This window comes from Anabrus simplex, chromosome 11, assembly GCF_040414725.1.
Source record: "Anabrus simplex isolate iqAnaSimp1 chromosome 11, ASM4041472v1, whole genome shotgun sequence".
Classification (NCBI taxonomy): Eukaryota; Metazoa; Arthropoda; class Insecta; order Orthoptera; family Tettigoniidae; genus Anabrus; species Anabrus simplex.
The window spans coordinates 31,357,501-31,375,806 of NC_090275.1; the positions used below are offsets into that span (position 1 = coordinate 31,357,501).

Sequence of the window (18,306 nt, forward strand, 5' to 3'; positions counted from 1 at the left end):
TCTGATTTTATTCTGTAAAAATGGATAATACAAATCAAATTAAGGTTGAAAAGTGGTGACTGACAGGAACAAAGATGTAGATTAAGTTATGAAGAATGAAAATTAACTTACGTTATGTGGCCCGCTTGTATCACCCGTGTTCTCTGATTATGGAGTCCAGCTCTCGACTGACTTGCTCCCGCAATCGATATGCAAGACATGTTGCTGCAAGGAAGTGGAGTGGGGAAATGGTGGGGCTTGTGAGAGAATGGGAGTATGCAGAATAGTGGGGGTGGTGACTGAAACAGAGTGTAATAATTGCGAGTTCTTATGTTCCTATTTTTTACTACAAATGATCGGAATAAGAGTTTTCCTTATTATGTTCTTTTTTTCATTTGTCTCGTTTAAGTTGATGGCTGGGTTGTTATATTGATCCATACTGATGTAAAAATTCTCTAAAATGTTGAGAAGTGGACGTTTTTGTTCACGTTGTAGAATTTTTAGATCTTGATCTATTGTAGTATAATTGTGATTATATTCTATATATTCTATTAACTCCATGTGTCAGAATCTGGGGCATATGAAACTAATGGACACATGTTGTTGAAACCTAAAACACTGTTGCAAGGCTCTCAAGTTCTTGTCCCCTATAATGTCCAGGTATTTTTGTCTTATTCTTTCATATAGGCCTAGTTTCACGAAGAGTGAGATTCTGTTTTAATAAGCCTTTTCAAGGTTTATACTAGAGAACCTAAGGTCAGTTGTAATATTACATGCAGTCTCTGATATTATGGAATTTTGCCTTTCATCTACATACTACATTTTATTATTCATTTAAAATAGACCAGCAAGCTGTTTTTCAGTATAATCTACAAGTGCAGTTCTTTCTCTTCCATATTAATATCAGTAGCTTAGAAAGATGCATTATACATCGAACAAATGGAGCAAATGGTGTTCACTAACCAGAGTTTTATGTGGTGCAAAAGTGCCTGCTAGAACAAAAGGCAAAACTTACAAAGCAGCTGTAAGGCTTGCTATGTTGTATAGTACCAAGAAAGATCCGTGAATAGAAACATCACACTGTGAAAAGGCACATGTTGCTAAGGGCTAGCAGGGCCATGCTTAAAGCAAAGGTATGCAGTGGATATATCAGGGATAGTCTTAAAGTAGCACCCATCATGGATAAACTGTCTGGATCATGTTTGAGACGGTTCGGACAAGTGTGATGTGTAGACTGGATGATTACATTGTGAAGAAATGTTTAGACATTGCTGTGGATAAAAGAGAACAAGGCAGGCCTGAAACCACCTTGATGATTACTGTCCATTGGGACTAGAAAGAAGATGCACAACAAAGGAACCTTTCTTCCTTTTATGGTCTCATTTGTTTGTCATCAAATCCCCAGCAATAAATTGGAATTTTGAACAAAATGGAAGTCATAATTTTAGTTCATTACCTGTTCTACCAGCTGCCTGCATTTCTATTGTATGGTTATTATTCCTGTCAGTACATGATAAGTACAGTATTCCAAATACTGTATTTCCTTCTTTCAGCCACCTTAAAGCTAATAATGAAATCATCATCATCACTGGTGGTTTGCCTATTGGCAGGTCTTCGCATGAATTCTCCACGCTGTTCTTTCTTCAGCCATTCTCTTTGTCTTCCAATAGCTTCTATTTACCTTTACACTGTTCACGAACTGATACCTCTTCCTTCCTCCCTTCAGTTTTCCTTGTATCTTCCCTTCCAATGCTTCGGTTATTAAACAATTTCGTCGCAAGGAGTGTCCTATCCAATTTTTCTTCCATCTTTGAATGCATTCCAGTATTGTTTTCCTTCCTTCACCCACTCTTTTTTATACTTCCTCATTCCTTACTCTTTCCTGCCAGCTGATTTTCTCCATCTTCTTCCAGATCCACATTTCAAATGCTTCTAGTCTTCTTTCTTCTTCTTTTCTCAACGTCCAAATCTCAGCCCCATAATGCCCCACACTCCACACAAAGCACTTCACTAACCTCTTATTAAGGTCGCTATTTAGAGGCCCACTCAACAGTGTCTTTTGTTTCACAAATGCTTCCTTGGCCATTGCAATTCTAGTCTTCACTTCGTCCAAGCAATAAAGGTCACTTCTGATTATGCTTCCCAAATATTTGAATGTAGACACTTGTTCGATCTCCTTTCCCGTCATAAGTATTATTTTAGCTGTTGAGTCCTTCTTCGACCCATGATCATTGCCTTGGTCTTTTTCCTATTCATTTTCATGCTTAACTTCTTACAGGATCTGTTCAATTTTTCCAACATAGCATCCATCAGTTTCTCAGTTTCTGCTAGAACCACCACGTCATCTGCAAATCAAATGCATTCAATACTTTTTCCTCCAACTGCCACACCTTGTTTTCCTTGAAAGCAATTTGCAGTTAATTCCTCCAGGTATATATTAAACAGCATTGGTGAAAGACAACAGCCTTGTCTCACCCCTCTGCCAATTCTGCTCCCTTCTGACAGATCATGTCCTGTTCTGATTGGACAGTTTGGTTTATGTAAAGGTTCTTAATTAGCCTTCTTTCTTTCCAGTCTACTCCATTCTTCTTCATCAATTTCTCCCATTGAACTCTGTTGAAAGCCTTTTCCAAGTTAATAAAAGTCACAGATACCAGTCTTCCTTTTTCAATGTATCTTTCTCTAATAGTTCTTAGTAACCCAATAGCATCTCTTGTACCTTTTCCCTTTCTAAATCCATACTGCTCTTCCTTAATCGATTCACCTAATTTTTTATATAGCCTTCGATTCAGGACTCTCAATAGTACTTTTGCTGCATGGGAAATCAGACTTACAGTCATGTGATCTTCAAACTCACATGCATCCCTCTTCTTTGGTATAGGGACCATCACTGTGGTTAGAAAATCTTCAGGCCACTGGCCTGTCTCATATATTCTGTTACAAAGTGATGTTAAAATTTGCGTACCCTTATTTCCTAACCCTTTTACATTTTCTATTGGTAGGTCAATTCCACATGCTTTTCCTCGTCTTATTTCTTTAATAGCAAGTGCATCTTCATCCTCAAGTATAGAGCATCCCTTTTCATCTTCAGGCACTTTACTTTCTTCTTCTATTTGGATGTCTAGTGGCCTATCTTCAGTTGCATACAAAGACTCTACATATCCATTCCATTATTTCAAAGTCTCATTTGTATCAGATTATTCCATCACTTCCTTCAATTGTTCCTTCTGTCCTACAACTTATCCTTTTAAATGCCATCCTCTTTGCTTCTTGAGACATCTGTTCATATTTCCCTTCTCTTTCCAAACTCTCTCTCCTCACATTTCTCACTTAACCACTTTTCTCTAGCTCTGTCAGTTTCTCTTCTTAACTCATTATTTAGCTCTCTGTACTGCTTTTTGCCTTCTTGTGTTTTAATTGTTTTCCACTTTCTTCTCTCTTCCATTTTCTCCAACATCTCCTCTGTTACCCACTCTTTTCTGTTTCTTCGTCCTTCTCTTATGCCAAGTGCTTGTTTTTCAGCCTCTTTCATTCCACCTCTAATTGCTATCCAGTCTTTATTTATGTTTCCTGTTTCTACAGTGGTTTCCATCGTTTAGGTAAAAATCCTCTCCATCTCATCACGGTTTTCCTTTTCCTTAAGCTTTCCTAGATTTAGCCTCTCTCTAACTGCAGCTTTAGTGGTTTTCTTTAGTTTCACTTCCACCTCAGCTACCACTAGGTTGTGATCTGAGTTCATGTCTGCTTCCGGATAAGACTTTGCCTTTTTCATCCCATTTCTGAACCTCTTTTTTTATAATGATATAGTCGATCTGATATGTTTGAATACTCATTGGAGATGTCCAAGTATATCTGCGTCTTTTGTGGTGTTCATATAATGTATTTCTTATCACTAACTGGTTCTCTTTACAGAAGTCAATTAGGGTCTGTCCTCTATTGTTCCTTTCTCCAAGTCCATATTTTCCAACAATTCCCTCTTCCTCACCTTCTCCAACTACAGCATTCCAATCTCCCATAATAATAACAGAAGCACCCTTTTTCTCCTTCTCAATTGTGTCTTCTGTCATCTCATAATATTTTTTCACCTCATCTTCGGGGTGTTGACTGGTTGGCATATACACCTATATTAGCACCAAATCTTTTCCTTGTCCCTTTAATCTCAAATGTAGTAAAGGCTTTTCAGTCTGTCAAACACATAGCAAATACAATGTAAATTAAAACACTAAAAGCATATCTGTAAAACACACACTAACATACACTAACCATTTAATCTCATCATCATTATCCTGTCATCAACTGCATCTACTTTAATAACTTTCCCTCTAAGGTTTTTTTTTTCAGTAGAAATCCTACTCCATTGGTTCCATTCTTCTCTTCTCTTGAGTAGTAAAAATGGTAATCACTACTTATATCTAGACCACTTCCACCCTAATGCACCTCAGACATGCCAAAGATAACAAGACAGTTCTTTATCATTTCTTGCTTGGCATTTTCAAGTTTTCCACTTTGTAATAGTGTTCGAACATTCCACGTTCCTATTCTGAGTCTGTTTCCTACCTTACTTTACCTCTTCAGAACAACATGTTGCTTTACTTCCTGGTCCAGAGTTTCTCTCGTAGTCCTCTCCCGGAGATCCAACTGAGAGGACGATTTACCCTTGGAATCTTTTATAGTGAGAATCATTTCATGCACTACTAGGGAAAAATAAATAAATGTGGTAGTTTCTCCATTTCTTTCCACATTTAAACTGAGGATGAGAATCATCCTGGAATCTTTTACAGCGAGAATAATTTCATGCACTACTAGGGAAAAATAAATAAATGTGGTAGTTTCTCTGTTTCTTTCCACATTTAAACTGAGGATGAGAATCATCCTCAGTCCCCCAGCACTAGTCGGCTCGCTGATCCATTTTCCCACTGGGGTTGGATACCCAATCTTCCAATGGGTTGCTCAGCTTAACAGGGACACCTCTTGTAGGTTACGTGCTGGAGTTGGAGTGAAAGAGGCTAGTGTTGGATTCTCTTGCTGAACCCAATATGTTATGTTGCAGATGTCTGGCAACGACGCAGTTCACCCCCTTTTTGCCCGGAACCACAAGGACTCCCCCCAGGTTATAATATAATTAAAACCTTGAAGTGTTTTCATTCTGTTGAAACTAATGAAAAATTAATAAAATTAGAAAGTACCTGAATAAGATAACATTTAATTAACATTAATTTGCGATAGTTTTTACAGACTGCCGAGTTGAGTGGCTCAGACGGTTGACGCAGTGGCTTTCTGAGCTCAAGTTGGCACGCTCGATCCCGGCTCAGTCCGGCGGTATTCAAAGATGCTCAAATACGTTAGCGTCATGTCAGTAGATTTATCGGCACATAAAAGAACTCCTGTGGGACTATATTCTGGCACCTCATTGTCTCTTCAACTATAACAAAAATGACTGAACCTAGAGTTCCGTGTGAATTAATCTGATTATGACACTAACGTACACAGTTTATATTTATTTTGAATTTATTCATTTAATCTTAATCTTTCTCAATAGCTAGAATGTTTCATTGTATGGTTTGTCAAAAATTCCACAAGCTTTGAGCCCATACTTTTTTTAAGTTCATCATGATAGAGCCTAGCCAGAATGCACTTGCGAATGGGCTTAGTTTCAGTCTGTGGAATAGACTCGTCCATTGCAGTCTTCTCGAGTGGTGTCAATTCAGTATATACAGGGTGAAGCGTAATTCGCGCACTCGGGTGTCGCAGCGCGACTCCTCACATGCCAGCAATAAAAAAATGTCTCTTACAAAATTTCGTCTTGCGAGTATATCTGGCAGAAAAACGACGTTGAAGAGTAGCAATCTGGCAACACTGTAACTACATGTAGGATAATTACCTCTGCCAGCAGAAGTTAGTCGTACTGTACAGTTGGTGCAGTGGATAGAGTTTTGGGTTAGCATGCAGGAGGTCGAGTGGTCGATCCTGGGTTGAGGCGTATGTTTTTTATTTCGTAAATGTAGTCCAGGTGGTATGGTATCTGGCATCTTAATCGTCAACAGCGATTGCAGCGGGTCCTCTAGAAACCATTTGCACTTACATACTACGATCCTAGAAATGGACGAACAATCGTTTTCATTGGTAAGCTTTGAAAGGCGTGAATTTATTCGCACCACTTCATCTACTAGATGTGAAACCTGTTTGTTTCAGCTGTCTATTTCTTATTAGTCTAACCAGGTATTTGTTGTTTCAGCGTTACAAAATGTTGTAAATGTAGGATACATGTGACCTCAGAAACGGTGCCATTCTGTATTACAGTAGGTAATGTCAGATGGAAATTAGCAAATAAAAAATGCGCCTCAACCCAGGATCGAACCATCGACCTCCTGCATGCCAACCAAAAACTCTACCCACTACACCAACTGTACAGCACAACCTGATTGTGCTGACAGCGGTAGTTACCCTACATATGGTTACAGTGTTGCCAGATTGCTATTCTTCAACGTCCGTTTTCTACCGGATATACTCGCAAGACAAAAATTTGTAAGAGACATTTTTTTATTGCTGGCATGTGAGGAGTCGCGCTGCAGCGCCCGAGTGCGCGAATTACGTTTCACCCTGTATAGCTGTCCAACTCCTAACTTCACTGTAGAATGCCAAGTTTGCTGTCTCACACTCTCTGTTAAAACTCTGATGTACCCCCCACTCTTCTTCTTCATCCCTGCTAGCATAGCTCGCTCTGCGTGCATTCTGGTATCATGATATTCTGGCCAAGCTTCACCACACTTAAGTTAGACTCTCTATAATGCGTAATTTTGTTTAACCGTCAAGTTTTGTGAGTCTCCTTTGGAAATAGCCCAAATGTTTTCTATGGGATTAATGTCACGGGAGTTCTCTGGCCAATCTAACACATAATATTGTTATCACTGAAGAAATAAATAACTTTCTTTAAGTCTTGCTGAAATATTCTGTTGTTATCGAAACCTTTCAAGAAGCCCACAAAGAATTCTCCTTTCCAAGATTTCGATGTACTGGTCACTTTCCATCTTTACACTTTAAGTCAGTATGGATCAAATAAAGAAATAAAGAATTTCATCAGATTTTCACTTTTTATCATGCCATTGACTGGCACTAAGAGTCTTGACCTCCTTGTGTGAAACACCCTCAAAGAGTCTTCTTCACTGGGTGTTACCAGTCTGTTGCAAAATTTGTTGGCTCATTCTTTCCTCACTGCACATGTTGAACCCTTTATGCACTTCAAAGTGACTTTCATCAGAAGAAACAAACTCTTTTCCACTGTTCAGTTGTCTAATCATGACAACTACATGCCCACAAGACTTTTCTTACGCATTTCTCCTGTTAGAAGGTGTTTCTTTGGAAGTGAAAGCAAGCCAGTCTGTTTTCATCACTGAATATTTTGATTTACAGCACTTTCACAAATACAAATTTTATGACTACATCTCTTTGTGTCATAGAAATCGAAGTCATCATCCATTTCCCTCATCCAGCTCCCTCCGAGTTGGGATGTTTATGGCACCTTTCCATCTTCCTCTATCTGACCACCATTGTTCCTCCTCAACGGGGTTCCAATCCAGGTTTCTTCTTGTTATACTATTTTTGATCATTTTCAACCACCTTAGTCTGGGTCTCCATCATTCACTTCAGCATTATTCCCTCTTCTATCCTCTTAACATGGCCAAGCCATCTAAGTTTATCCCTCTCCATTCTGTCAAAGAGCTTTTCCACTCAAATTTCCTTCCTGACGTCCTCATTTCTTACTCTATCTTTTCTCGTCTTTCCTATAATACTTCTTAAAAATTTAATTTCACTGGCCTGGATTTTATTCCCCTGTCTTTTAACCATTGCCCAGGTCTCCACTGTCTGTCAGTACTAGGCAGCAGTACATCTTACACATCATCTCTTTACACTTCATTGTTACTTCCTCCACACCAGGTTTTTCACACACTGGTATAATGCACTTCTCTGTTGAATCCTTTTACTGATCTCCATGTCCATCCCTGCATTCTGTCATAGAAGTATCCTGCGATAATGTCTGTCGAATTATGTTTCCTGGGAGTCAAATCCATTGAAGACAGATACGTATGAATCTCGTGAGGTAACCTCAAAATTCCTCAAGAATGCAGGACAGGGAAATAACTGCACTTTTAACCTGAAGCAATTGTCACGCAGTGCAGTTACTGTTAAACAAACAAATAATGCTTAGGAAGCGCAGGTTCTAAGAATATGTGATGTGTAGGACACTATTGCCAACCATGGGATTAATTATAAAAAAGAAACCTTATTTCTTTTTATTTGCACAGAACTCTAACAGATGCCTGAACTATCATCTGAAGGCAGAGAGAGGTTCGAGATCTTTGTCCTGTAGACTTACATACATAGAACAAAAACACAATTTGATGGAATCTCACCAATACTGTGTGACCTCTCCAAGGATAAAATCCTTTAGACTGAACTGGAAATTGAAGTTGGAGCCAACAAGCAAGTGGTAGAGATTTTACCCATACACCACAGTGATCACAGGTTTCTGATGTGTTATTAAGTTTTAAATATTTATTTATTTATTTATTTATTTATTTATTTATTTATTTATTTATTTATTTATTTATTTATTTATTTATTTATTTATTTATTTATTTATTAATGCCTTTTTTCAGTGGCGAAGTTAGGGCTCGAGGCCCTCTCTTCCACTTAACCACATACTAATCAAAATCATAAATAAAATTATGGGATATTTAAAATAGTTAAAACCAAACAAAAAATTAATAGAATTGAGAACAAATTTAAATACATTACTAAGTTAATATAAAACTAATTAATAGTAAGAACTCTTAATAATGACTAATCCTCAGGCGCGCACACATTCATACTTCAGCCATTCAGTTAGCTGTCCTCAGCAGGTAGTCTCGGCAGGTGACCTTAAACCTTTGTAAAGAGCTAGTTTCTCTGACCTGAGCTGGCAGGGAATTCCATAATCTGGCGCCGGTCACTACAAATGATCTATTAATTTTATTTGTGCGGTGCAATGGAATAGAAAGAGTGGATCTGGAACGTGTATTTAAGTTGTGAAATGATGATAAAAAGGTGAATTTAGAAGAAATATACAGTGGCTGACTTTCCGCTAGTACTCTCAACACCATCGTTAAAATGTGTAGCTGCCGACGTTTATAAGGCTTCAGCCATGAAAGAGCCTTATAGTATGGGGTAATGTGAACATCGTACGCAATATTGTAAATGAATCGCAGGCAGAAATTCAGTGCTTGTTGAAGTTTAAGTGTTTCTTCTCTTGTCGTATCAACTAAAACGTCACAATAATCAAGAATAAGGAGAACCAGCGTCTGTATTAGTTTGGCCTTAAGCTCAAATGGAAATACATCCCTTTGCCGTTTAAGAGGGTGAAGTGCTCCAAAAATCTTTTTACAGATGATTTTCGCGTGATCAGACCAATCAAGTGTTTCATTTATAATTACGCCAAGATTTTTAACTGTTTTATTGTAGGGAATAATGTTACCATTCAGTAGGATAGGCGGGATTGCAATATTGTTTGAGCAGTTCAGTAATTTTCGTGTTCCAATTATGATTGCCTGAGATTTTGTGGAGCTTAGTATAAGATAATTTCGTTGTGCATATATACTGAGTCGTCGGAGGTCATTGTTAATATCTTGTATTGTTTCATCTAAGTCTGAAGTCTTGCAGTGTCGATAAATCTGAAGATCGTCAGCGTAGAGGTGGGGTGTGTTATTTCCTGTCACAGATGATATGTCATATAACTTGATGAGAATAATAGCAACAGTTTCTTTATTTCAGTGTACCACTGTGGCAGTAATTTTGGTTGGTCCGAGGTGTTCTGGTTCCGTACTCCACCTCTTGACCAAGAGAACTGGAAACCACGTCTGGCAGTATATGGTGATCTAGGAAATGAGAACCCTCAATCTCTGGCACGACTGCAGTCTGAAACTCAGCGTGGGATGTATGATGCTATCTTACATGTTGGAGATTTTGCCTATGATCTCAACACGGTTTGTGTTCCTCTGCTCAAATTACTGCTCCTATTCCCCCCCCCCCCCCACTTTATATTTCCCCCCACCCACCAATGCTGCTCTGCAGCATTAAGTCAGATAACTCACCTTGGTATGCCTGTCACAGTCATATTGTTTTGCCGCCTGCCCTTTTCAGTAGTTTTATGAACATTTAATACTGGTAGATAATAACTGATTAATTCATAATGTAGTTTATAAATTTATTAATTTTCTTTCCATACAATATTCTCTGTGCTTCGACCATTTGGCCATATCTTGATCTTAATGTTTTCAAATGATCTTGCCCGAGATAGTGGAACATACACTTGGCAGTGGCTGAATACTGGTTCGAGTAAGTAAACTACCCACTTTTTCAAGAGTTTGTCCCTGCGCATTATTATGGTCATACAGAAGGCTAGTCGACTTGCACGTACAGTATGTAGATTGTTTTCTCTTAGCAGCATGTAAGTTGTCCATCTGTCAGAGTATATTCAGAAGCTGGGGAAGGTCAGAGAATCAAAGAGTGTCTAGCAGAGAATAGTATTCTTCCATCATCAGAAGAAGTGTATACTCTCTGGCTTGACAGGTAGTAATCAAACATGGCTGCATGCAATGACATTACTAAGGATGAAGGTCACATATATCAGAATATTAATTTAAGTGTTAGTCTCTTAGCAACCTGCTAAGTACAGAACGTATTGCAGGTTAGGGTAAGCCTTTGCCTGCAATTATTGGAGTGTTCATGTAATGATTTTATTTTATGATTACTCAAAGTTGGTTGAACTTAGGAACCTATCAATGTCTCATGATTCACCGACAGGTAATTCTGGAGAGTTTAAATCAAAAATGAAGCAAATTGGTCCAGTAGAATGGGTGGACGGATTTGCCAAAGCTCTTTTTAGTGAACTTTCTTAATATATAGATTCTGCAATCATCCCTCCCCCCTCCCCCTCTTCCATTCATTCTCCTTTGTATATCATAATTACTTCAGATATGAAGTTCAAAATGTTGTTTCTTATACTTGTAATGCTTTCTTTGGTACATTACTAGGTGCATGCATAAGCTTTTGCTGGTTTTTGTGGTAAAGAAAACACATCATTTTCAAGGGAAATTCTTTTTTTCTGTTTATTCAAAATATTGGCCATCAGCTTCTATACACTTCGCTCATCTTTCAGGTAAGTTATGAATACCACGCCAGAAAAACTGCTTGTCTTTTGCGGCAAACTATTCGTCGAGCCATTTTACAACTTCCTCGAAATTGCTGAAGTGCTGTTCTGTGAGCGTGTGCCCAATTGATGCAAAGAGGTGATTAGGGGATGGCGCCGGGTCAGGGAAGTACGGCGGGTGCTGAAGGATGTCCCATCCAAGTGATTTCAAGGTGTCTTTCACTGGTTTTGCTGTGTGAGACAACTCGTTGTGTAGCAAAATCACTTTGCCATGTCTTCTGGCCCATTCCGGTCATTTTTCGATCAGTGTGTGATTTAAATTAATCATTTGTTGGCGATAGTGTTGTGCATTAACGGTTTTGCTGGGCTTCAAGAGGTCATAATACACAATACCGCTCTGGTCCCACCACTGTCTCTCACATTGAAATCACCACGTTTAAATTGTCTCACATGTTCTAATCGATGGAGCATGTTCACCATATGTTTCTACCAGCAAATGATGACTTTCCACACCCTTTTTCTTTTGATTAAATAAGAAAAGCAATGTGTGCTGCAGATGTTCTTTTCCAGACACAAACATTGACATGATCACTGAACGATACAACACAGACACTAGTATTTGGTGGACTCAACTTGTGTGTGTTGGTAGGTTAGTGTCAGACGAACAAACTGATGTATATGTCGGATTCATACGCTGCATAATGTTCCTAGTGAAACCGGAAAAGACTTTTACATACACTTGGTACATCATTGTCTTAAAACTTAAAGAAATTTCATTTTAATTTTGTTTTATACAGTTTCTTTTTCCTTGTGCTTTTGTTTTGTGAAATAGAGAATTTGGTGTTTAGAAACTACTTCTTCTTCCAATTACCTGGAGTCAGAACTTTGGTGATTTGCATTGTGATGAATTAAGATAAACATAAACACCAAGCCTTCAAGCTGAAGGAGTTAACCAGGCAAAGTTAAAATCCCTCACCCAGCTGGGGATTAAGATAGGGCGATCTGAACCGAAGGTCAATACACTGATCATTACGCCAAAGGGCCGGACAGTATTTAGAAAAGTCATCATCATCATCATCATCATCATCATCATGATCATCACCAGTCACCTGGGTGTGGTTATTTAGAAAAGTATTCCTTATAAATTACGGAATTATGTTTAAATAAATAGGGGGCAGTCTAATATTGTACTGACTAACCTCATTGGCTGAGGTCATTTTCTGATTGGTTGTCAGTTCTGCAGTATTGTTCTACCAATATTTCTTAAATTATTAAGTTTACAACCACTTTTAATTTAACAATTTTTATTTTAAAATATTTTTATTATTTATTAACGACAAATAATGCAACAAAGTTGACCAAGTGTGCAATTATGTTAAATGAGCAAATAATGTATGTCATGTTGGTTGAAGTTGTGGAGTATTGGACAGGAAAGCCTCTGAAAAGTGGAGAAGAGCAGTTGGTTTGTAATATGTTATGTGTGATGGTTTTTTGGTGTATTGTGTAGACTTATATGAATGAGTAATTTCAGTCTATTCTTGTGTTATTTATCCTGAAGTTAAGTTGTATGGCTCATTGCTGTTTATTTTATAGGCATACCTTGATATGAATGTTGACCTTGAGGAAGTTATTTCATTTTCATTTTGCAAGCATACAGATATTAGCAGTAATGGAATGATTCTCACATTTTATAAGTTATATCTCCAACTAACTCTTATAACCATCTTTGACAGGTAGGCTATATAGGAGGTTCAGGTAAATAGAGAATGGCAATCTGTTGTGTGGCTGAAGTAAAAGTATGGTCGAATGTTACGGTTAAAAACAATGCTATCATACGAAATGATCAGTGAAATTTCACGAACATTACGTTTGTACACTTGTGATCTACGAATGAACAAGTTCTAGTGCTAGAATTTCCTGTCAGCAGACAGCGGTGAAGACTGTTCTGCTGTGTTCCGTTCCATGTAAACTCCCTATTCCTGTCAGCGCCTTCTTCATGTCAATCAAATTGTTCAAATACTATGGTGGAAGAGTGTCTCAAGTATCAACAGTTATCAGAATATATTGTACATGATCCAAGCGTATGCGCCCACATCAAGCCACTCAGACGATGAGTTAGAATTATTTTATGAGAGTCTACATGAAACCTGTGAGAAGGGGAGTGACTGTCACTTTCAGATAGTAATGGGTGACTTCAATGCGAAGGTTGGAACCTGTAAGACTGGTGAAACTGTTATTGGAAACTATGGGATAGACGAGAGAAATGAGAGAGGGGAGAGATTGGTCCAGTTTGCCGAGTACACCAACATGCGTATAATGAACACATTCTTTAAGAAACACCCAGGGCGTAAATGGACATGGAGAAGTCCCAATTTTGAATTCACCAATGAGATCGATTTTGTTCTCTGTAACATCCCTCAAATTATTAAAGATGTATCAGTCCTCAACAGATTCAATACTGGTAGTGACCACCGACTAGTAAGGGCTAGAGCCGAGTTTAACATTAGGGAACATCGACTTAAACTAGTGCGGGAGAAAAAGAAACAAATAAATCTTAAACATCTAGAAGAAAATAAAGAGAAATTCCATCAAGCCCTTCAACAAAGCCTACATGACACAACTGGTGAAAATCTGGCAAAAATGCTAATGGATACGGCTGAAGTAATTGGAGGGTTGAAAAAGAATAACACTCGTGATAAGAAACTCAGTGACGATACCAGGAACTTGCTAAAGAGGAGGAGAGAAATGAAAATTCAGTCTGACTGTGACAAAATACAGTACTCTGAGCTGTGCAAAACCATAAGAAAGAGAATTAAAGCCGACTTAAAGAAATTCAATGAAGATACTCTGAGAACTTGCTTATCTGAAAAAACAAGTTTGAAGTCTGCTAAAAGGAAGCTACAGATCGGGAAGAAGCAATTAATTGCATTAGATGGGGACAACGGACGAATTACTGATAGGGAAGAAATTCTTGAGTTCATCAGGAACTTTTATAGCAAGTTGTACGAGAAGGCTGATGATAACTTGTCCTTGCCTGACTTATCCAACATTTCCCAAGTCCCGGAAGTTCTCCCATCTGAGATCAGACATGCTATAAACAGTATGAAAAAAGATTCAGTCGCAGGTAGCGATAACCTTTCAGTTAGCGTTCTCAAACTTGCTGGTGATGAAACTTTAAGCCACTTGGCAAAAATATTCACGTCTTGTCTACACAATGCATTCATCCCTTCATCTTGGAACAGAGCAATGATAATTCTCCTGCACAAAAAAGGGAACATACATGACATCAGAAACTATTGCCCTATTAGCTTGCTTTCTGTCCTTTACAAGGTTTTCACCAAGGTACTGACAAATAGAATCAGTTCAACGCTTGATTTTGCCCAACCAATTGAACAAGCAGGTTTCCGCCGAGGTTTTGGAACAATCGACCATATACTCACCCTTCGTGAAGTTATCAGCAGAAGTAATGAATATCAAATGCCGCTCTCTCTAGCCTTTGTGGACTTTGAAAAGGCTTTTGACTCGGTGAGCCACGCTGCTGTTATGCAAGCCTTAGCTGAACATGGCGTCGATGCTGCCTACATAAGAGTTCTCCAGCATATCTACGAAACCTCTTCAGCCTTCGTGAACATCAATGTGCCAACCACGGATTTTCCCATTCAAAGAGGTGTTAAGCAAGGCGACCCCATATCTCCCAAGCTGTTCTCAGCCGTATTAGAAATGGCCATGTCAAAAATCAACTGGCAAAGCACAGGAATCAAAATCAATGGGAAAAGGCTGAATAATTTAAGGTTTGCAGACGACATTACACTTTTGGCCAACGACATCGATGAACTACAAACTCTAATACAAGATCTTGTCTCAGCCTGTCAAAAAGTGGGACTATCCATGAACCTTTCTAAGTAATGCTTAACAAATGGGCCCCAGCAGGAAAGCTGCATGTGGGAAACACCACATTACAACAGGTCAGTGAATTTGTCTATCTTGGGCAACTTGTAAACATGAAAGGGGACTTAAGACCGGAAATCTTCCGACGTATCAAACTAGGATGGCAAGCCTACGGAAGAAATTCTTCAGTCTTCAAATCCAACATGCCACCCCACCTAAAGAAGATAGTCTTTGACCAGAGTGTTCTCCCCGTACTGACTTACGGTTGTGAAACCTGGACATTGAGCGAGTTTATTAAGCAGAAACTCGGAACAACCCAAAGAGCTATGGAACGGTTCATGCTAGGCTTGACGAAGAAAGACAGGAAGAGAGCAGATTACATCAGGTCAGTCACAAAGGTCAGTGACATTTTAGAAAGGGTATTTACCCTAAAATGGCAGTGGGCAGGCCATGTTGCTCGGAGAACTGATGGTAGGTGGACAAAGCTTGTGCTTGAGTGGTGTCCAAAAGATCATCTCAGACCAAGGGGAAGACCACCGGACAGATGGGATAAAGACATCCGTAAGATTACTGGGATCAATTGGCAGAACATCGCTCAAGACCGTCCCAGATGGAGAGACCTCATGAAAACCTACCTTGCTTCGGACTTAAAGAGGCCACATCGTAAAAACAATTGAATATGGCTGATAGTGATAGTGATAGTGATCCAGTTAAATAATATTAAAAAAAAAAAAGTTATCTAACTACCCAGTTCCTTCTTTGCATTATTCTCAGAGGTTGTTCTGCTTGGCAAGGTAACTCCCCTAGGTCACATGTTATGATAGTTGACGGTTTGGAACTAACTTGTGTGGAGGCATTTCTAACCAATCAAGGAGTTCTTCCCAGCAGGATACTGTGTCTTTATTTGCATAGGGCTACTTATCCCAGGAAATAGAAAGTACACAGGACTGATGATCAAGCTGTCATGCCCCTTACATGAAAAAATAGCCATCTGGGTTCAGAGACAAATGATAGGACGAGTTATGTCTCTAATTTCCAAAAATCCGCCTCCGTAGCGTAACGGTTTGTGTTGTTAGCTGCCGTTCTCAGGGGCCCGGGTTTGATTCCCGGTACTGCCAGAAATTTAAGAATGTCAGGAGTGCTGGTACGTGGTTGAAATGGTACATGCAGCTCACCTCCATTGTGGGGGTGTGCCTGAAAAGAGCTGCACCACCTCGGTATGAGGACAAGTTTGCATTTTGCATTTCTAAAAAGCGTTCGTTAAATCAATAACATGATTAAGAAAGAAAGTAGTTTGAGAATTTAAATTAAGGTAATAAGTTCCAGAAGAAAAACAAAACAGCCCTAGTGAGGTTCACTTTCTTCAGTATATAGTAAAATCTTGTTAACCCAAACCTTGATATTAAGTTAAAAGAAGGTATATAATGGTTCCACCTTTCAGTACTATTAATATAAGAAATGTAAGTTTACATTCCTATTTAATTAAAATTCGACCAGTATTCATGGTCATCATCAGCCAATTATAAGTTTAAAACAATGCATAGAAAAATAAATTGCGAAGTTTAAATAATTCTGTTTGATTTCTGCTAGTGAAGCACTAAAATCTTTAAGGAGCACTGTGCGTTGAAATATAGCCAAAAAACACAAATAAGATGCACAAGTAAAAATGAAGTTTAGATGTTGCTGTCAGATGCAGTTTATGGAGCACTATAACACACAAGGGAGCACTGTGCATTGAGATTTCAAAGTTATGAATGTCAGCAACACACGCTTGCCTCATACATTTTTTCTATAATTCATGTCTTGCCTTAACTTTATTCATTTTGACTGATGATGGTCTCGAGTAAGACCGAAACTAGTTTCATCAAATATATGTAACTTTTTTAAAGGTTACAATAAATAGTATTGAATAGGTGGAAACCTTCAGCTTTTGTTTTACAAGATAGGAGCAGTCAAAAGATGACACAAACAATGTAGTGGGGTCAGACTGACCTCAAAGAATTTTTTCTACTGATCGTACTTAACGTTACAGGTGCTACAGTAATATTGTCAGTCAGAATAATAGAAAAATTTGAAAAGCGTGTGTCTATAGATAATTATACAGAGCAAAAAATTGAAAAATTATCTCCAACAGTAGGACGGAAAAAGTAAATTGTTAACTTTTGTTCTAAAATCTAGTGTGAAGAACGAAAAATGTGAAGGAAATGAGAAAGCCTTCAAAACACTTGTACAAGTGTGTACAAGTGGTTTACACAACTACCGTTTGAGTGGATTGACAGTCAGAGGAACTGAAATTCAAGCTGCCACAGAAAGACCGGCAAGGCAGTTAGGAATAAACATTTCAGCGAGTTAAGCCTGGCTTTTCAGATTTCAAAGATGCCATACGATAGGGAGTACATTTTATTAGGCCAGTATCCTTTAAAAGTACCATAAAAAATGTGTTTTATTGCTGTAAACAGAGTTTTAATGTACATTTCTCTCTTCTTTTAGGTTATTTCAGTCCATCTGGACTTTTGTTAGTACGCAATTTATCCCCGTACCACAATTATTCTGGGTTGTAACATGAAAGCTTTCTAGTCTGTCAAACACACAACATTTTCAATATGAATTATAACACTACAAACATACCTGTAACCGAGCTCGATAGCTGCAGTCGCTTAAGTGCGGCCAGTATCCAGCATTCGGGAGATAGTAGGTTCGAACCCCACTGTTGGCAGCCCTGAAAATGGTTTCCCGTGGTTTCCCGTTTTCACACCAGGCAAATGGTGGGGGCTGTACCTTAATTAAGGCCATGGCCGCTTCCTTCCCACTCTTAGCCCTTTCCTGTCCCATCGTCGCCATAAGACGTATCTCTGTCGGTGTGACGTAAAGCAACTAGCAACAACAACAAACATACATGTAAAAAATACATACTGTTATACAAAGAATGACATGTTTCGTTCTACAAGAACATTCTGGGTTAACAAAGTTGTACTATACTTGATACTCTGTTAAGGGAACCGGGTAGTGTGGAATGACAAAAAAATAGCATTTTTTTGTTTTTAGGTTCAAAACATTCTCCATTCTTTGCTGATTACAGCAATATATAACACATGGGTATAGAAACCATATTTGAGGTCATTATTGATATTTTAATGTAACTATGCATCAATTATGTATAACGACACTCCCTCTTTTTGTTTTCCGGGAAAATTTCTTGTTCTACATCGTGTAACTGAAATCGGGAAAGTTTGTTATCTTGGGAGATTCTTCTG

General features: G+C 38.5%; 1 protein-coding gene across 1 annotated transcript in view; it reads left to right on the forward strand.

The window, feature by feature from the left end:
* The window catches only part of LOC136883391 (acid phosphatase type 7), an 85,247-nt gene that overhangs the window by 24,431 nt on the left and 42,510 nt on the right, over positions 1-18,306 (forward strand). Inside the window, exon 3 of the mRNA XM_067155664.2 lies at positions 9,787-9,998. Coding sequence (XP_067011765.2) covers positions 9,787-9,998 — 212 coding nt within the window. The remainder of the gene's footprint in view (positions 1-9,786; positions 9,999-18,306) is intronic.